This window comes from Artemia sp. Qi Xiang Cuo, chromosome 10 (genome assembly GCF_049724085.1).
Source record: "Artemia sp. Qi Xiang Cuo chromosome 10, ASM4972408v1, whole genome shotgun sequence".
Classification (NCBI taxonomy): domain Eukaryota; kingdom Metazoa; phylum Arthropoda; class Branchiopoda; order Anostraca; family Artemiidae; genus Artemia; species Artemia sp. Qi Xiang Cuo.
Window position 1 is genome coordinate 40,881,746 of NC_142803.1, and position 22,043 is coordinate 40,903,788.

Below are 22,043 nucleotides of genomic sequence, written 5' to 3' on the forward strand. Positions count from 1 at the left end.
TACCACTTCCTAGCATTTACGTGGGTTGGTAAAAGGAAGGTGTGGTTGACGAAATGTATAAAAGATACATTTTATCGGAAGACTTAGACTGATACTAACTTTATGCCGGACTGACCTCTGGTCCGTTGTTTTTAGAAATACCTTGGAATCTTGTTGGATCATTGTAAGTGTCTGTATCTTATTATATATTATTGTAGTTTATGAGACTTTGGGTCTACTTGGGACAGCCAGTCCCAGGAGAATATCTATATCTGGAATTATTATATGTAAATTGAATAAAAGTATTGTATTTTAGACAACCTCTCTACGATCTACCTTTAGCCCCTCGAACATACCCAGTCGGTACACCTCATTAGTTCGGTCATAGCCTAAGGCACGCTACCAAAGTTAAATTACCTTAGGGCCAGAGTTTACCTCCCCTATAAAGGGAGAAATAAAGGCATCTACAACAACATCACTTCAATACCATAAAATACACTTCACAACAGATCAAAACAATCACCACACCGATTATGTAAATCAAGTTCTCGGAAATTCTCTTCCCCTAGATCAATATATTCTAGACTGATTATGTAAATCACCCCTCGTGTCATTACACTTGGCCAAACAACAACAACAAATCAATCAACCTTGACCCCATTAGACATTAATAAACCATGAAAATACATCAAAGTGAGAAAAATCCTGTTTTTCATTCTCAGTGACAAAAACCATAAAAACATGCATAAATTATATAGGCCCGGGAGATTACGCAATCAATTTCTCTGCAATCCTCTCCCGCTAATATTTCCGGCCCCCTGATTGGTTTAGAAGGAGACACGTGATCATGTTTCCCGTTCCTGGATCAAAACATTCTCCCCACCGATTACGCAATCAATTTCTTGGAAATTTAGTTCCTCTAGTCGAGTCCTGAATCAATACATTCTCCCTAGCGTACACCTGGACGAACAACAACAACAAATCAATTGACATTGACCTCATTAGACTAGATCGATAATACATGAATAAATTCCCCTTTCTTTGATCAATTCCAATTGATGACGCACTCAATTTCTCGGAAATCCATTTCCCCTAGGGAGTCTATGCCCATATATGGTTTAGGGTCACGAACTCATGAGGTTAGGTTAGGTTACGCAATCAATTTCTCGGAAATCCATTTCCCCTAGGGAGTCTATGCCCATATATGGTGTAGGGTCACGAGCTCATGAGGTTAGGTTAGGTTACGCAATCAATTTCTCGGAAATCCATTTCCCCTTCGTGGATCAATACATCTCCCCCCCCCCGTTAATGTGCATGTGCAAACTTCACTCCGGAGACAATACACTTGAAAACAACAAATAAGTCGACCTTGAAAAAAGGGGTCATTGATCTTGTACTCGCCGTATTTCCAAGTTCCCTGATTGGTCTAGAAAGAGGGTGTGGTTGTAATGTCCATAATTCAAGTTTTTATGCAAATATGCAACGTCACACCTAGATGGTAATTAGTTATTTTTAAAACAGAAACAAAATAAAAAGAATGTATAAACAGAATAGAAAAAAAGAACTGTAACAATTTTCCGGGTTTTTTTCTTAATCAACGATCCGGTGCATTTTATTTAATATGCTTGACAATTACATTCAAAACTTCTTGTATACTGGATATTGTTCATTTTATTCACTTTAGCCGTAAATATAATTGTTCGTTCGTTTTGGATCGACCCAATGATATTACACATTTGTAGCGTTTCTCATTCCCCTCAAATATCAATGTTCATCCCCTTGCAACTTCAGCTACAACATTTGGAACTTCTGTTTTCACTCTTCTCTTAATATCCAATAGTGTGAAACTACTCATTTCCTACAAGATTTTTTAAAACTTTAGCGTCAAAACTATCTTTAGAACTGCGAAATTAATACATCTTCTTTCAAGCTTTAAATGGAGTTTTATATTTGTCATACTGAAAAAAAAACAATGCTCCAATAATGATTAATTACCCGTAGGTCCCACAGAGCTCTAGGGATGGAGCGTATTCTAGTGTTTCCCAGCCATTTTTGGCGTGATCCTTGTAGTCATCTGCCAAACTTTGATCGCCTAGCTTCGACATTCAATTACATATGTTACAAGCACCGAACCATTTACTAATACAGAAAAAAATCCAAGGCCATTAACCAGACGATTCCTGAACCATCCCTTAAAAATTTAAACGTACCCAGGTAGACATGTACCCACAATGGGAACCACTATGTATGCCTACTTGACAAAAAAGGTGACGAAGACTCAATTATGAGGGTAGATGATCTGAGTCACTATGCAAGCAAAAGAAAACCAAATTTGCATGTGCCTAAAATACAAAGCCAGCGTTGACACTTTTGGCTTGTAAAGTAAAGCTCCAATGGCAAACCTGACGTTATGAATGAAGGAAGGCAAGTCGGCTGGCAAAAAGGGGCGGACTAAAAAAAATATAGCGAAGCGAGCTCTTTGCTAATAATCAATATATTTAGACAGCAATCAAATAATAATTAATACATACAGAAAGTATATTTAAAAAACGATTCTTATCCTGGGCAGACTCATCAAACAGAATCAAGACTCAGGCATAAAAGGCCCAATACTCCCAACACTCGTAGCTGAATCGACACCAGACAGGTCTATCACTGCATCAAACAGTTTTCTCTCGTCCCTATTCATTTCATAGTATCTTCTAGACCGAGCTTCATTTTTAAAACTAAATTCTGTTCTCGATTATACTTTGATAAAAGACTAAGTTCAAAAGCCAAGGACCTAGCACACAGTAATGCATAACATAAATATTTCTCCTTTCAAGTGATATCCCGCATCTTCTAGGAAGAAAAGCCCTTCTTCTGATGAAGTTAGTAAAGTATTCCTACAATTCGAAACATCCCCTGAAAGTGTTTTTCAATTAGTTTTAAGAAGCCCTGACCTTGTTCCACTCATTTTTGCTTCATAATTATTTCAATATACGCTTCTAAACAAGGATCTTATTGCCAATGCACCATGTTGACTAATTGCATTTTAACTATAAGATAACAAATGTTCAAAACAAAAAAAAGAAAAGCTTAAAACTTCCTTGAATGCCGATATTTTAGGCAAAACGGTGTGACTGTTCTATTTCAAATCAAAAACTAGATTTACTTTGCATGGACAACGCGAAGGATTACAGAAATCTTTAATCAGGTTCAATAATGACAGTGTTTCAGTAGCACTGGCATGATCTAGTTTCTCCGCCACCGTTGAAACTTCGGTGTTTGCAGCCTCTCGAAACTTCTAAAAAGTGTGTTCCAAGAATAATTTTTCTTCAAGAAAAATGACGAGTCTTTCATTAAAGTAAGTTTAAAAATAGGCTAAATCTGCCTAAAATCAACTTGACTCTCCATTCCCTTAACCCAGCCCAGGTGCATTTGTACACTCTCCAGACATCAGAAGTTCCTACTTCAATTTAGTGCGAAGTCTATGGCGGTTGCAGCGACAGCTGCAAAAAAACCTACCAAACGAAAAAAAACTTTCTGTTTAAAATCTATTCAGAAAGACCAATTGTTGTTTATGTGTACCTTAACGGTAAAGTTGATCTCGAAAACAATTTGTCGAGGATTTCAAAAAAGATCTTGAAAACTGATGTAACTTTTTTCCTTTTTTATTTCTTCAGCACTAGCGGGGTACTCAAACTTCGTAGACAGCTGTTTAAGAACTCATTTGAAAGCTAATGTTTTTATCTAACAGCATCATCGTGAAGTGCCATATGGTACCAAAAATAGGACTTCTTGTGTCATTTCTAGGCTGAAAAGGCTTGGAACCATTTCAGTTCAGTTCAGACACTGTAGACTCTGTCTCAAGGACAAGCAAAAACATTATTTTTGGCCCCAGACCAAAACAATAAAGCAAATATAACTTTTCAAAATGTTATGTCATAATCGTCAGTCCAGTCAGAAATCCACGCTCTTTATAAAACAACAAAATTAAATCGTAATTAATTTCTCCCAATAAACTGAAATTGGTGTCACAAAGAAAAATAAAAATAGGACAAAACTCAAGTTCCGCTCCCACCGAATACATCTAGCAGCACATCAATAAATGTAATAGATAATAGTGTCTTACGATGTAATCTTTAAAGCAACTGTAAGCTTTGATCCAAATGAACCGAGAGGAGCATCAAGGGTATGGGCCAAAATTGTTCCAACTTCATCTTTTACTTGCTTTATAGTCAGATCTTTCGCATCCAATACCTTAAAGAAATACAACTTAAAAGCTAAGAGATGAACAGCGACGAAAAACAAATAAAATAAAAAGACGTGTACAAACGGCTGTGTCCTTAAATATAGGAAATTTATTTTCAATCAAATTTACAATTATTCTGTTTCAAATTATTCATATTTTCCAAATTTCTAGCCATACGGACGGATTAAAGTTGTCAAATTGCGAAACACAGTCTGCAAGTGAGTTATAGGTGCAGTGATTGAAAAGGGCTGATAAATTTGGCATCTGCTAGGATCAGATCCCTTATTTTGCTCTCTCGATCGAGAAATCTCACTAAGTCGTCACTCCCTTTGATCCTTGGCCTTCCCATTTGACGTCACCAGCCTGGGGCAACGGGGTACAGGTCAAACATCTTGCAAGTCGGCTTGTCCCATGAGTGTCACAGAAGTTCGTTGGACGGAAAAGGATAGAAGGGAAGCTAAATATCTTAATTGAACTTTTCAAAAAAAGGTCAGAGTACTGGAAATCCCCGATTCAACGGGGACATTTACTCTGGAAGAAGTCGAGTTGACTTAGGATTACAGTGTTTGCCAGCCAAGTTACCATTTTGTATAATATAATGAAGCCTACAGAAACTCGAAGGATTTTCTTTTGTTACTCGTCTAACTGCCAGGGTTTTCTAGACGGCACCCAGCCACCCAAGAACAGAAAATACCAAGGCTGAGGGGAGAAGCGCTTCTAGGCATGTGAAGCCGTCCAAAGAGATAAAAGCCAAGATAGCTTAGATTATAAAGATAATTTCTTAAACCACATTGGCCTAACATCACATAAAGAAAGAAAAACGAGCAAAAATGGGGTTTTATAGGCAAAATGGAAATACTGAAAAAACACAACAAAGCGAATATTTCGAGAGGACAAACGCCTCTCTTCTTCAGCACGAAACGAAATAATGTATCCAAGGAAAGTGCCAAAAAAAAAAACAACAAACAAACTAACGCGGAAAGTCAATGTGAAAAGAACCAAAAAACTTAAAAGATGAATAAAATTCAATAAAAGCCGAAAATTATAAGAATTAAAACCAAATACCTAACAACCATAAAAGCGAGTTATTCACCAATATCCGCGATTTACACAAAATCCAAAAAATTATGAACTGCGATCGACGGATACTAGCGAACAACTGAGATATAAAAGAAAACAATTCATTCACTCAAAAACAAAAACGAACCAGCAACTAAACAAGTTGGAGAACTATGTCATCTGATTTCGGATTTTAATTATTGCATTTCTTGCAGACACCCTTTGAGACCTAAGGAGTTGTTCACGTGTTTGATTATATGACTGGGAAAGTGGTTCAAGGTTTATTTCAGGGATTACTAAAGTATCGGCTTCTCTTTTGAGAAAACCGACATATGACTCGTTTATTCTTAAATCACCGGAATCTCTTTTTAAAGCTAGACCTAAATGTTGGTATTTATAAGTTTCAACAGCTTCTCTGTAGTGCTGGACAATACCTTTGTCATGCGAAATTAGGCTAGCTTGATTAAACAAAATAGTATGGTCTGGTTTTTCAAAAATGTGCTCTGCAAGGGCAGAGTCAAAATTTTCTGTTTTTTTTTTCACTTTTTAAGTGTATAATTAATTGAACTAGAGTGCTGAGTTAATCTATCCGTTAGTCGCTGATCAGTTCTTCCGATATACCAAAGACCACACTAGCAAGGAATTGTGTAGACACCGGAGTTTTCACCTATCGGGATAGGGTCTTTACCTTGATAAATTTGGGACCTGATAGTTTTTCTGGGTCTATAATAAGCGTAAATGTTATTTTTTCTTAGATTTTTTGAAATGTGGTCTGAAACCCCTTTAACGTATGGGAGACCAAAATAAACTGAATTTTCCCTTTGATTTGTGTTTTCTGTGTAACTATCTGATAATTTTTTAATAAGTTTTGCAATTACAGAATTTATTAAACTAATTGGATAACCATTCCCAAATAAAATATCTCTAAGGTGGTAAAATATCAACCACCTTAGAGATATTTTATTTAGGAATGGTTATCCAATTAGTTTAATAAATTCTGTAATTGCAAAACGCATTAAAAAATTATCAGGTTGTTACACAGAAAACACGAATCTAAGGGAAAATTCAGTTTATTTTGGTCTCCCATACGTTAAAGGGGTTTCAGACCACATTTCAAAAAATCTAAGAAAAAATAACATTTACGCTTATTATAGACCCAGAAACAACATCTGATCCGAAATATATCAAGCTAAAGACCCAACCCCGGTAGGCGAAAACTCTAATGTCTACACAATTCCTTGTTCATTTGGTCTTAGGTGTATTGAAAAAACTGATAAGCAAATATTGGATAGATTAAATCAGCACTCTAGTTCAGTTTATATTATATTTAAAAAACGGAAAAAAACAGACAACTTTCACTCTGCCCTTGCAGAGCACATTTTTGAAAAACCAGACCATACTATTTTGTTTAAGCAAGCTAGCCTTATTTCGCATGACAAAGGTATTGTCCAGCACTACAGAGAAGCTGTTCAAAATTTATAAATACCAACTTTTAGATCCAGCTTTAAACAGAGATTCCGCTAGTTTCAGAATAAACGAGTAATATTTCGGTTTTCTCAATAGAGAAGCCAACACTTTAGTAATCCCTGAAATTAACCTTGAACCACTTTCCCAGACAAATAATCAAACACGTGCGCAACCCCTTGGGTCTCAAATGGTATTAACACGAAATGCAATAATTACAATCCAAAGTCAAATTACATAGTTCTCCAACTTATTTAATTGCTGGTTCGTTTTGTTTTGAGTGAATGAAATTTTTCTTTTGTTTCTCAGTTGTTCGCTAATATCCGTCGATGGCAGTTCATAATTTTTTAGATTTTGTGCAAATCGCGGATATTGGCAAATAACTCGCTTTTATGGTTGTTAGGTATTTGATTTTAATCCTTATAATTTGTTGGCTTCCATTGAGTTTTATTTATCTTTTAAGTTTTTGGTTCTTTTCACATTGACTTTCCACGTTTGTTTGTTTTTTTTCTTCGGCACTTTCCTTGGATATATTATTTCTTTTCACGCTGAAGAAGAGAGGCGTTTGTCCTTTCGAAATATTCGCTTTGTTGTGTTTTTTCAGTATTTTCATTTGGCCTATAAAAACCCTATTTTTGCTCGTTTTTCTTTCTTTATGAGCTTAGATTATCATTCAGTTGAGTGCGGTTGAGTTTAATGTTAGTTTGAGAGAGTCAGAGCAAAGCAGAGGGGGTGCAGTAGAGTGCACCCCCCCCCTCGTCAAATTCTCTCCATACAGTTCTATCCTCGCTGAGAAACCACCCTCCCTGTAAAATTGCTTGCGGACGACTCAGCCTGAAAAATTCTCCTTAGAATTCTTTCATTTGAATAAGACTTATCTATAATTGGTTTCTCGATCAATCCAGAAATGCCCCCATCCGTGGAAATTATTTCCCAGAAAACAAATCAAGCGGAAAAAAAGCCCCTGGATAATTTCCCTGGAACATGTCCACATGAAAAATTTGGCAAAGAGAATGTAAGACAATTAAAATAATTTCGTATAGTAATTCTCCCAGTGTAAAATCCCCCCTGAAATATTCACCTCCCAGAAATTTTCTTCTCCAAGGAAGATTATACCTATTGAAACCCACCCCAAGCAACCCCCCCCCCCCGATAAAAAAAAGTCTGTAGAATTCCCAATAACAAATACTGTACGTAAACAATGGGCGAATTTCATAACTTACAAGCCTCTCCCCACGCACTGTGGGGGATCATTTTACACCTAAAGACATAATTATTTGATCTTTCAACTATACTGAACAAAAATGGCTATTTCAAAATTTAGATCAGATAATTCTTGGGGGGAAAAAAATGGGCATGAGAGGGGGCCCAGTTACCATCCAATCTTTTTGGTCACTTAAAAAGGGCACAAGAACTTTCAATATCGCTTCGAATCCGATATTCTGTAAAATAAGAAATTCCACATTTTTACAGAGAGGAGCTTGAAACCTCTATAGAAGGGTTCCCTGACACGCTGAATCTGATGGTGGGATTTTCATTAAGATTTTATGACTTTTAAAGGGTGTTTCCCTCTTTTTTTGAAATAAGACAAATTTTCTTAGGCTCGTAACCTTTGATGGGTAAGAATAAACTTTATGAAACTTCTATATTTGAAATGAGCATACCGATTCTTTTGATGTATTAATTACAAAAACTTTCTCCAGAAAATAAGTTTTACAAAGAAAAAGTAAAGAACTCCATTAGACCAAAAATGAAGAAAACTACAATCAAATAAACTACCAAGCGTACAACTACCACAAATCAGTACTAATAAATAAATGAAACCCAAAACAAACAGAAATTAAATTAAATAACAGAGTCAAACTCAAAACGAGCAGAAATTAATATGAGTAGGATTCTAAACACCTATGCTTTCTAAAAGCCAGAATATAATTTGTACTTTATCGAAGAAAATTCAAATGAATTTACTGAAAAAAATGTGCATTGTCAGTTTAATATACATATGTTGATATCCATTCCTTAGAATTTAATTAATGTTTGATTTCTTAAAGTCATAAAAGTGAAAATATTTAAAAGAATTTTTTCAGTAAATTCAGTAATTTTTTTTCTTTGTTTGGATATTAGATATGGGGAACGATGGGGGTGGGGGGGGGGTTTCTCTCAAATCACTTTGACTCTTAAAAAGAGCACTATAAGTTCCAATTTAAAACCAAACGAGACCCATCTGAATTTAATACGACCACCCATTCCATAAAAACCTTATATGCCCCCAGAGCATAACTTAAAGCCCTTGCCCCAGGGCTCTCTGGTGGGGTTTGTGCCGACCCTGGAAGCATTGTTATTTGTTCTTTGGCCTATTTTAAACAAAATTGTCATCGCACAATTTCAATCAGATGCATTTGGTGAAAAGAGGGGTAGTTGGGTGAGGGGAGGGGGTTCTACTTGACCTCCATCACTATTGACTCTTAAAAAGGACCCAGAAATTCCAATTTCAACAAAATGAGCCACCTCTAAAGCGTATACAACCATCCCTCCTTAAGAACCTTAAATATGCCAGGGGCATAACTTACAACCCTCGTCCTCAGGCTCTGGTGGTTTGTATCAACCTCAAAAGCCCTGTTATATGATATTTGGGCAATTTTGAATAAAAAGACTGTCTCAACATATCTATTGGATACATCTCAGGAAAACACGGCGTGTTTGTCTGTGTGTGGGGGGGGGGATAGCGGCGCTCTGATCACTTTGACTCTTAAAAAGGGAACTAGAACATATAATTACCAATCCAATGCGTCCCCTCCAAAGTATATACGACCAACTTTTTTTATAAGAGCCGTATATGCCCCAAGGACATAACTTACAAGCCTTTCCTTGAGAGCTCTTGGGGGGGGTGTATTCCTCCCAGACATAATCTCCGAAACCTTTAACTACGATGAATAAATAGTTATTTGCACATTGTGACTGGAGGTGTTAAGACAAATGCTGAGCGTGGAGGGGGGGGGCTGTTTCATTTCAAATCATTTTTACTCTTAAAAAGGACACTGTAACTTCCAATTTCAAATCAAATAAGCCCCATCTGATGTTTATACGGCCGCCCATTCAATAAAAACCTTATATACCCACATAAAATAACTTACATCCTTATCCCCTGGGCGCTGGGGGGTTGTGTCATCCCCAGAGACATTACTATAGGTTCTTTGGCCTATTTTGAAAAAAATTTCTATCTCATAATTTCAATCAGATATGTTTGGTGAAAGGAGGGGTTTTAGGAGGGGAGGGGTTAAATGCCGTCCGTCACCTTTGACGCGTAAAAAGGAACTAGAACCTCCAATTTTTAACCAAATGAGACTCTTCTAAAGTTAAACAATCATCCCTTCAAAACTGTTGGAACCCTTGGTCCCAGTTTGTTCAGATAAATGTGCTTCCCAGATTCTTTTCTTTTGGTCCCTTAATTATTCTTTTCCCCAAGTAATAACTATTAATTTTCCTTTAATTTTGGTGGCGCCATTTTCTGTCCTTTATAATTGCGTAGTTTGTTAAACAGACCACGAGGCATTAAGTGCGCAGTTGGGGATGATTGACCAGTAATTAGTAAGCCCTTGGATTGGCTGGAAAAATTCACCCATCACCCATCGCAAGCACGCGGCCGGATGAGCGAGTTGGAGAATTGGAAGTGTGATTTAGTTAGTTCCTTTTTTGTAGCGTGACTGATTAGAGTAAGATTTTCTATACTATATAATCTTTGACTTTATAGCCTAGGTCGAGTCTAAAGAGATAGTTAAAAATATTACTGGTAACCCTGGGACCATTTGATCACGCTATCGTACCCTAAGGTAGGGTATATTGTAAATCGGGCACTGATATACCCGATAGATACGGAACTGTTGGGGTAAGAGCGGGAATCTCACTAAAATTTGGGCCGATAAGGGGTTCTTCCTCTCGAGTAAGTGGCATAGCAACCTTTTTGCGCCATTTTTGCACCAATAAGTGGTGACCCCCGTACTTTACACCCCAATAAGTTGTGTCAGCGGTATAAGTTATCCCCCCCCCAATAAGTGGTGACAGCAAGAAAAGGAGCTATCAACAGCACTGATAGTAAAAGAATTTTGCGTTTTCGAAGAGACGATTTAATTTGGCCTAGAAAGTAGCCTATTGTGGTAACATATATAAAGACAAAAATTCGCAATCAATTAATAGAATTATGAAGGTCTATAATGGGCTGTGTGCCTCGTTAGAAAAATATAAAAAAGAATAACATGAAATTAATGAGTTGAGTTTGCAGTTAGGGAATCTCCGTATTTAAAAGTATTACGGGGTTTAAGGACAGATAAGAAAACGTTGAAATTTGGGTTATTATTTGAGTGAATTGGCGGACTTAGATATAATCTTCAGTGACGAAGGTTATAAGAGTATTGAGGACGGCAAATTAGGAGAATTTGTCAGTTTGTGCGCACATTGGACAAGGACCTGTCCTATTGAGTAATCTGCCCAGGAGGAGATTATATTTGGAATACGAGTATCCAGGGAGGATACGTGATTTGTTTTACAGGGTAGTTCCCCTGTTTCAGATTAGTCCAGCTACTTCATTTGTGGAACATTCACGCGGTTTTTCGGTTTACTTTTTCGTCCAACCCCTGTTAATTCGTTTTTCGGAGATATATTTCACTCGTGTAAAACTGCTTGCTGTGAAAGAAGTCGTTATTCACTAATGAAGTCTAGATATTCCAGATATTGGAAAATTTGTTGAATATTATTACACGGAGCTGATTATTAATAATATTAATTGCGTGCCATAATTTTCACGTGGCAGTTTTTGAGCTTACCACGATTGACCAATTAATTAAGAGATAATATAACCAGAAAGGAGTATACGCGGTAAAATAAGGGGCTAGGAAATAAAGAAGGAAGAAATAATATGTGAAAAAACAAGAAGAACTCATCCCTCAGAGGCTTTGCCAAATGAAGGGGAGTTGCGGGATAGAGATAGTACAGATATGGAACATATGAATTCAGAAAATGAATTAAGAAGAAATAATGATACATGGAGTTTTGAAATAATGTCAGAGAGAGATAAGATTAACTCAAGACCGACAAGGGCGAGTGAAGCCCATAGAAAAAGTTGGAAAATAGAAAGAAAGGCTAATGTGGAGGCCTTTGAGAGAGAGCATCAAGAATATAAGGCAAATATGCAGGCTGAGAAAGATGAAATTAGAAAGAATAGAAAAGAGGACAGAAAGGCTAGAGTAGCCTATATAGAAAGAGACAATACGGATATAGAACGAGCAGATTCAGAAAATGAATGAAGAAGAAATAATGACAGACGAAAACTAAGTAGTCCGAGTAGAAGGAGCAGTGTTGAATCGAGATCCAGCAGGGGCTCGCGAAAAAGTACCCAAATAGAGATGACACAACGTATATTAAATTTCATGGAGAAAGAGAGTACCCAAATAGAGATGACACAACGTATATTAAACCCAAATAGAGATGACACAACGTATATTAAATTTCATGGAGAAAGAGAGTACCCAAATAGAGATGACACAACGTATATTAAATTTCATGGAGAAAGAAAGCCAGAGAACTTCATCAGGCACGTATGGACAAAATTGAAAAAGATAGTCAAGCCAATGATATACTTCATCAGGCCCGTATGGACATAATTGAAAAAGATAGACAAGAAATAGAGAAAGAGAGGATAGCTAGAAAGCAGAGAGAAGAGAATATTAGGATATAGAGAACAAAAGGAAGAGGCTGATAGAATAGCCAGAGAACGAAAGGAAGAGGCTTATAGAATAGCCAGAGAACCAAAAAAGGAGAATGATAAAATAGCTAGAGAGAAAGAAGGAAGATATCACCAAGAGTTTAAAAGAACCATGATAGGTCTAATTCCAGAAAGTGAGATCTTATCACAACTAATTTCTAGGCTGTCAGATAGCCATAATAATTTGTCTAAGAATCAATCGCAAGAAAATGCAAATTACCAAACATTAAACACTTTTACGAGAAAATATACAACTTCGCTGACTACGGGGGAAGGTGGACCGGCCCATAAAACAAATTGGGAGGCTGCACCGCCCTGTCGGAAAAAAGAAATGCTTGATACACAAAATGACGATAATCTGGTAAAAATTGATTTCTCGGAGCCTTTTTCTAAAAATTGCCATAATAAAGATGAGAAAGTAACCTGTAAAAGAACAAACTGGGCTATAGCACATAATGAAGGAAATATTGACGAGTTTGTGAAATCACACAAAAGAGAAGGAAAATTAAACGGAAAATTGACCGAAATGGTAATTGACTCAGGGAGTGAGCAAACTTTTGTGCGAATAGACCTAATTAAAAAGACGGAAATAGACCATAAAAATATAATTACAACATTGTGTTATTATGGAGATAAGCACCAATGCCCGTCTTCTTCGGTAAGAATAGAAATTGCAAGGAACGACGGTACGGTCCAGAGAAGGACGATAAAAGTAGGCTTAGTACCTACGCTAGCAGTGGATGTTTTAGTAGGAGGAGACTTTGGAGATATCGGAAATCTCCTATCGTTAAAAGCGACTTTATTAACAGTGGGAAAATTACAAAATTAAACTACGGCGGAAATATATAATACTCCGTTAACTACGGGGGGAGGTGGACCGGCCCATAAAACAAATGGGGAGGCTGTGCCACCCTGTCGGAAAAACAAATACTTGATACACTTGTTCAAAAAGTTGATAATCCACAAAAATGGAATGTGGAAGTAAAAAGACCACAAAATATTGAAAATAAAACGCGCGAGAATGATTTGTCGGGAAAATTTCCAGAAAATGAAAAACTTGAAAACACTTTTAATGAATATGAGACGCTAACAAGTACAGGCCAAAATGAAACACAGATTGTACAAAAGAAAATGAGACGAAATTTATTGTACGCACTTTTCCTCGTAGAGTTTGAGAAATTTTAGTACAATATGAAAAACCAAATTTCGGAGTTCAGTTCCCATTTGATGACGAAATATTTGTTTCTGCGGTAAAAGAAAAGAAAACTAAAAGAGAGAAAAAAGATGTTAGACGGAACTACAATAAAGAAATGCAGTCAAAGATAGTGGACACTGGAGTCCAATTCAGATTTCATGACAATTGATTTAATGCTACTGCAAAAGAAAAGAAAACTAAGAGGGAGAAAAGAGATATTAAACGGAGCTACAATGAAGTAATGCAATCAAAGATGGTGGAAACTGGAGTCCAAATCAGATTCAACGATGATTATTATTTTGCGCGAATGACAAAATTGAGAAAAGTATAGATGAAAAGAGAAGTGTACAAAAGAGAAATAATTTTGAGATTCAGCCTGCAGTGGCGAAAAATAAAAAAATTTTGAATGGACTGCGCCTTGACAACACAAATAATAGAGGGGAAAAAGAGGTCCAAGACCCACTGGGAAAATTGCAAAATTAAAATAAGACGGAAAAACTTAGGAGGGAGGAGAAGACCCATGACATATTGAGAGAAACTACATATAATCCTGACATAGAATTGAGTTGTCAACAAGGGGTTACTGAAAGATTGAAAGGTACTGAATTTTGGGTTGGATCGAAGAAATTTGAGAAGGAATCTAAAATTGGTCTGATCAACTCAAAAGAGGGTTTGTTCCCTTATGAGGGGGAGGAATCCCGTGGGTAAGATCCCCTGCAGGAAGACGTGAAAGATAGCCCTTTTCCTCAATGCGCAACTGGCGGACAAGTTGTGATCCCTTTACTGAAGTCGTGTCTTTCCAGTCTTCAATATTATCTTCATCCCTCATCGCCGAGCATTATTCATTCAACTATTTTAGGGGACAAGAAAAAGCGATTCAAAGTTCGCTCAGATTTTTACTTCATTTGCCAGTACCCTTATCGTTTTCACAGGCCTTTGCATTTTCGGCCTTAGATTATTTGAAATTATGCCAAGGGGCCATTTATTTTTTATTGAGATGTGGGGTTGTTTCCACAGATGGAAATTAAGAGTCTAATGCAGCCAATTTTTCATGATGGCTGGCATCATCATATGTGCCAGAAACTGATTCTCTGCTCCTCTCAAATGTAAATTCGTGAGAGCGAGAAATTGTTTGTTTTTGATTGTGCTGTGCACAATCATTGTCTGCGAATCTTGGGAACTTCAATTTTCAAAACCTAATACAGATGCTATACGATCTAAACCATGATGGTTCTACGGTAGAGATGTCGGGATGACGACGAATCCTGCGCCAAGTGGTGCAAGTATATGTATTGATGGAAGAAAGAAGAGAAGATACGAGTTTGATGATTTTGAGTTCAATATTATTTATGTCTTGTCTTAGTTTCAAGCCATTCCACTAGAGTAGCGGCCATTTATCTCAAGAGGGAGGTTCTGGGAACCTTAGTTTCAGTTCTTTCGGATAAATTTCCCTCATAGATTACTGTCTTTTGGTCCCTTAATTATTTTTTTCCCCAAGTAATAATTATTAATTTTCCTTTAATTTTGGTGGCGCCATTTTCTGTCCTTTATAATTGCGTAGTTGGTTAATCAGACCACGAAGCATTAAGTGCGCAGTTGGGGACGATTGACCAGTATTTGGTAAGCCATTAGATTGGCTGGAAAAATTCACCCATCACCCATCGCAAGCACGCGGTCGGCTGAGCGAGTTGGAGAATTGGAAGTGTGATTTAGTGAGTTCCTTTTTTGTAGCGTGACTGATTACAGTAAGATTTCTTATATTATATAATCTTTGACTTTATAGCCTAGGTCGAATCTAAAGAAATAGTAAAAAATGTTACTGGTAACCCTGGGACCATTTGATCACGCTATCGTACCCAAAGGCAGGGTATATTGTAAATTGGGCACTCATATACCCGATAGATACAGAACTGTTGGGGTAAGAGCGGGAATCCCACTAAAATTTGGGCCGAAAAGGGGTTCTCCCTCTCGAGTAAGTGGCATAGCAACCTTTTTGCGCCATTTTTGCACCAATAAGGGGTGACCCCCGTACTTTACACCCCAATAAGTTGTGTCAGCGGTATAAGTTACCTCCCTATAACAACCATCCCTTCCATAAAAACCTTAAACAGCCCCTGGGCATAACGTACAACCCTTGCCTCTAATCTCTGGGATTTGTTTCAAGCCCAGAAGCTTTGCCATGTGATATTTAGACTATTTTGAATAGAATGGCTATCTCAAATTTCTATTAGATGCCTTTCGGTAAAATACCCCGTGTGTGTGTTGGTGTGTGTGTGTGTGGGGGGTAGCTGCCCTCTGATCACTTTGACTCTTAAAGAGAGCACGAGAGCATCTGATTACCAATCCAATGAGCCCCCTCCGAAGTTTATATGACCACGCTTTCTATAAAACCTTATAAGCCCCCAGGGCATAACTTACAACGCTTGCCCTGAGGTCTGGGGGAATTTATTATCCTCAAAGACATATTTTCCAGACCTTTCAAATACGTTGAACAAAATGGCTACCTCAAAATTTTGATTGGAGTTGTTTCGGAAAATGATGGGCATGGGGGGGGGGCATTCCCCTTCCGATCGCTTTTGACTAGTAAAAAAGGCACTAGCCCTCTCAATTTGCAATCGAAGGAGCCCTTTATGAAGCTTCTAAGACAAAACTTTCTATAAAAAAAACTACATGCCCCAAGGACTTAACTCACTGCCCTTGTACTCAGGGCTATGGGGGGGGTGTAAATCTCAAAGACATAATTTCCAGACCTTTCAACTACGTTGAAAAAATGGCCATATCATAATGTTGATTGAAAATGTTTGGGGAAATGATGAGCGTGAGGGGGGGGGATTCTCCCTCCGATTACTTTCGACTATTAAAAAGGGCAATAGCCCTTTCAATTTCCAGTCGAATGAGCCCCTTTTTAAGTTTTTACGACGACGATTTCTATAAAAACCTTATATACGCCCAGGGCACAACTTACAACCTTACCCCTGAGGGCTGTGGGGAGTTGTCATACTCAAAGAAATAATTTCCGGACCCTTCAACTACGTTCCAAAAAATGGCTGTATCAAAATGTTGATCGGAAGTGTTTGGGGAAATAATGGGCCTGGGGGGGGGGGGTTATTCACCCTCCAACAACTTTTGACTATTAAAAAGGGAAGTAGTCCTTTAAATTTCCAATTAAATGAGCCCTTTTTAAGTTTCTACGACAAAACTTTCTATAAAATCCTTGTATGCCCCCAGGGCATAACTTACAGCTTTTGCCTTGGGGGCTTTGTTATCCTTAAAGACATAATTTCCGGATCTTTCAACTACGTTGAAGAAAATAGCTATCTCAAAATTTTGATTGGATATGGTCGGGGAAAATGTGGGCGTGAGAGGGGGGTTAGCTGCCCTCAAATCACTTTCGATTAAAGAAAAGGGCACTAGCTTTTTCAATTTCCAATCGAATGAGCCCTTTTGAAGTTTCTACGACAACACTTTCTACAAAAACCTTATATAACCCCAGGGTATAACTTACAACCCTTGCCCTGAGGGATGTGGGAAGAGTGTACTCCTCAAAAACATAATTTCCAGACCTTTCAACTACGTTGAACAAAATGGTTTTCCCAAAATTTTGATTGGATGTGTTTGGGGAAAATGTGGGCGTGGGAAGGGGGTTAGTTCCCCTTCAATCATTTTCGACTATTAAAAAAGGCGCTAGCCCTTTCAATTTCCAATCGAACGAGCCCTTTTTGAAGTTTCTACGACAACACTTTCTATAAAAACCTTATATGCCTTGTAAATATTTGATTGGATATGCACCCAGGGCATAACTTACAGCCCTTGCCCTGAAGGCTGTGGGGGGAGTGTCATCCTCAAAGACATAACTTCCGGACCTTTCAACTACGTTGAACAAAATGGCTATCTCAAAGTTTAGATCGGAAGTGTTTGGGGAAATGATGGGCGTGAGAAGGGGGTTAGTTGCCCTTCATTCATTTCCGACTATAAAAAAGGGCACTAGCCTTTTCAATATCCAATCGAATGAGCCTTTTTTGAAGTTTCTACTACAACGCTTTCTATAAAAAAAAACCTTATATGCCCCCAGGGCATAACTTTTACAACCCTTGCCCTGAAGGCGGTGGGGCGTTGTCATCCTCAAAGACCTAATTTCCAGAACTTTCAGCTATGTTGAGCAAAATGGTTATCTCAAAATTTTGATTGGATGTGTTTGGGGAAATGGTGGGCGTGAGAGGGGGGTTAGTTGCCCTCCAATAACTTTCGACATTTAAAAAGGGCACTAGCCCTTTCAATTTCCAATCGGATGAGTCCTTTTTGAAGTGTCTACCACAACGCTTTCTGTGAAAACCTTATATGCCCCAGGGCATAACTTACATCCCTTGTCCTGAGGGCTGTGGGGGGAGTGTCATCGTGTCATCCTCAAAAAAGACAAAATTTCCAGATTTTTCAACTTAGTTGAACAAGATGGCCATCTCAAAACTTTGATTGGATGTGTTTGGGGAAATGGTGGGCGTGGAAAGGGTATTAGTTGCCTTCCAATCACTTTCGGCAATTAAAAAGGGCGCAAGCCCTTCTAATTTGTAATCGAACGAGCCCTTTTCGAAGTTTTTACGTCTACTCCTTCGATAAGAAGTGCCCTGGTCTAAAAAAAAAAAAAAAAAAAAAAAAAAAAAAAAAAAAAAAAAAACTTTGTACCAACATCGTTCTTTACTTTGGCAACGCTTTTGCGCTGCCTATGATCTATTTGTATCAAAATTCCGTTTTTTAGAATTTCGGTTGCTATTGAGCTGGGTCGCTCCTTACTTATAGTTCGTTACCACGAACTGTTTGATTATATAAGCATAAAAATAGTACAATTATAATTTAAGTATAGTTAGACGTAAATTACCAATGAATCGGCAGTACTATTGATACGCTGAATATCAAGCGATGCTGTTCCAAAGAGGACATGACGGTCAAAGTCAACTTCCAAATCAAGATCTATTTTTGTCACCTTCACCAAATCTATAACAGAAAATTTAATAAGTGTCGACACAACTGATATGAGTATATTAAAAAAATTAATGACATTAGATTATCGATAACTGTCAACACTTAAAGGCTTTATGGGCTATGGCTAATGAAATAATTTCCTTCAATGTTAATTTTAAAAAATAAAACACAACTTTAGATAAAAAATAAATATATAAATTAAAGAGAATGGTGTCTATGCGCCATACCTAAGCCAACCAACCTTCCTAACTAATTTATCTCTAAAATAGAGAGAGCGAAGTTTGCCCCTAAAGCCAATAAGGACGAAACACATGAGAGCACAAAATAAAACCGACAGCATCGGAAGGAAACAGCAAAAAAGTTGAAAGTTCCAAGCGGATATAACTGACAACCAATTAAGTTATTTCGCCTGTTCCTAGGTGCTACTATGTATATTTGTCTAAATAATTTTTGTAGTGGGATATCTGACCAAGTCGATTCTGAATACACTTAGGAACATGCTCAAGCATACGAAGATTACCAGTAAATTCTAGAATTGTTGAAATCTTGAATTTTTCTCCAGGGTTTTTCTTTAGGGTTGGTGCACTAAAATCAAACGCTTCATAGAAAAGAACTGTAAGTAAAGTCAATTTCTTTCTGTAAAATTAACTGCATATACTCAGAAAAGCCTAGAGAGATAAAGAAAAATCCCGCTTAACGACCTTTTTTGGTTTCAGTTAGAATTTTAATGACATCCCTTTTATTTAGTTTTTTTTATAGATTCGTATAAATGTAGCAGACAGGGGCATTTCTAGACCACTCTTGGGAATACATCGTTGAAGAAAATCATCACACTATACAAAGGAACTGGTACTAAGCATGTTGTAACTGGGCAAAATAACCATCCGTTTAACCTATCCAGGTCGTAAATCCCTGTTGAGTATTTAAAAAAGCTTACTATATTTTCAGTTAAGCTTGTTAAAAAAAATTTCAGATAGTGTGAATCTTGGCTATCAGTCATCTGAGCAAGGGCTGACTTAAAAGTACATTTTCAGTTTTACCAGCTTTTGTGACATAAAATCTTACTGAGGCGTGTGGAATCCTACTATGGCAAAAGCAAATTATCGAAAGATTCCATAGAGCCAGCGAATCAAAAGTTTGATTACTATAATATGCACTCCTAAAAAACTTGATGCGCCAGGAATTTCAGGAATTTGTGGATCCCTGCCTCGGAGAGATGCAGCTACTTCTCCTAAAGTTTTCAAAACGTAAGTAATGTAGTAAGTAATTTAGGTCAAATTACGTAAAAACAACAATCACTAAATAGATTCGACAAGTTTGTTAAGAATTCATTTTCTCTGGCGTTTCGACTGTGAATATGTATAGCTTAATTACTCCACAAAGAAAATTCAAGATTCCACTTTTACGAACATTAATGGAAAAAAAACATGGCATAATGTTCTGCTCTGATTCTAATGGGTGGATTGTGACGTAGCACTTTAAAAGGCTGTCCTATAACTTCAAAAACATAAACCTTAGCAACTATAACAAAACTCTGTTCATAACTACTTGTGCTTGGTTGTGCTAAGAAATCCAAGAGTCACGGGGGGCTATATTCCCTTCATCTACCCCCTGCCGTTGCACTAGCCAGGAAAATTATTTCATTGCAAAGATCAAGCAAATTGAGAATCTAAAACAATAGGCTCTCTCCGATAACATAATAAATAAGCTCGTTTCAGAATAATATCTTTGTTTAATAGAAAAAGATAAGATTTCATAATTAAGTTTATTCCTTCTATCATTTGTGGTTCTTACAATAAGCGACTCTATTACAACAGGACATTAAGCAGGGGCTGCAAGAAGTGACAAACAATATTCTTATAGTTTGATTCGTTTTACAGGACATTCTCACAAGTAACTTGCAGCAAAACACCTTTTCCACTCTTCATAGCACAAAACATAGGTACAATGAGCTAGAAAAATCATACCAGGGCGTGAATATGAGTTAGGATCTCCGGGACTTAATCTTGGTATAGGTCCATCCATACTGTTTTCTTCTACTAAACTAAAATAAAAAATAACGGTCAGACTAGAAATTTAAAGTGAGTAGCTAGAAAAATAGGCGTAAGCCGTATTATTAAACCTGAATAGTAACTTAAGGGCTAGGCACACGTAGCCGATTTCGAGAACCGATTTCAGCAAGGGTGTATTAGTAGAAATGACCATATTGATCGTGACGGGAGTCCATATATGGGCATAGAGTCCCTAGGGAGAATGATTGCGTAATCGGTCAATGACCTCTTTTTCCAAGGTCGATTTATTTGTTGTTTCTATGTGTAATAACTCCGGAACGAAGGTTGCACATGTGCATTGAATTCTAACCGAAACAATGTTATTGATCTAGGGCTCAAGGGGAAGTGAATTTCTGAGAACTTGATTGCGTAATCGAAGAGGAAGTGGATTTCCGAGAACTTGATTGCGTAATCGAGGGGGAAGTGAATTTCCGAGAACTTGATTGCGTAATCGATTGGGAATTTTATTGATCCTAACCTAACCTGAGAAATTGATTTACATAATCGCTAGGGGAATGTATTGATTCACGAAGGGGAAATTAAGAAAAAAACATGGCTTCTTTGTTGTTTGGCTAGCCTAACCTGAGAAATTGATTTACATAATCGCTAGGGGAATGTATTGATTCACGAAGGGGAATTAAGAAACAAACATGGCTTTATTGTTGTTTGGCTAACCTAACCTGAGAAATTGATTTACGTAATCGATAGGGGAATGTATTGATTCACGAAAGGGGAATTAAGAAACAAACATGGCTTCTTTAATCTTAGGTCTGAGGGATAAACGTTCTTTAGGTCAGAGAGAAAAATTAATATTCTATTTTTAAATAGGGCTTCATTGATCTTTAGTGTCAGGAATTAGAAATGACATCACTTGTTATCTTGGAATTATGCGGGAGGCTAAAAAGATAGAAATTCTATTTTTAAATACGGCTTCACTGAGCTTTAAGTCGGAGAGATAAATTGATATTCTAACGAAAACTTAATAGTGTAGCTAGGAACATTTATGAGATGAAGGGATTAACGTAGGAAAGGGTTTCCTAGAAATTTGAAATCATTGATCTTTAGTGTCAGGAATTAGAAATGACATCACTTGTTATCTTGGAATTATGCGGGAGTCTAAAGAGATAGAAATTCTATTTTTAAATATGGCTTCACTGAGCTTTAAGTCGGAGATATAAATTGATATTCTAACGAAACCTTAATAGTGTAGCTAGGAGCATTTATGAGATGAAGAGATTAACGTAGGATAGGGTTTCCTAGAAATTTGAAATGTGACAGCGCAGGGATGCCAAAAACAAAAGGAACACACAGAAATTACTTTTAGGG

At 37.2% G+C, this 22,043-nt stretch overlaps 1 protein-coding gene across 1 annotated transcript in view; it reads right to left on the reverse strand.

Annotated features, from left to right (window-relative positions):
• LOC148947768 (leukotriene A-4 hydrolase-like) overlaps window positions 1–22,043 on the reverse strand; it is a 119,121-nt gene that overhangs the window by 49,091 nt on the left and 47,987 nt on the right. The window contains exons 3-5 of the mRNA XM_089095422.1: window positions 20,634–20,710; window positions 18,563–18,678; window positions 4,094–4,221 (exon numbers count right to left, since the gene is read on the reverse strand). Coding sequence (XP_088951548.1) covers window positions 4,094–4,221; window positions 18,563–18,678; window positions 20,634–20,710 — 321 coding nt within the window. The remainder of the gene's footprint in view (window positions 1–4,093; window positions 4,222–18,562; window positions 18,679–20,633; window positions 20,711–22,043) is intronic.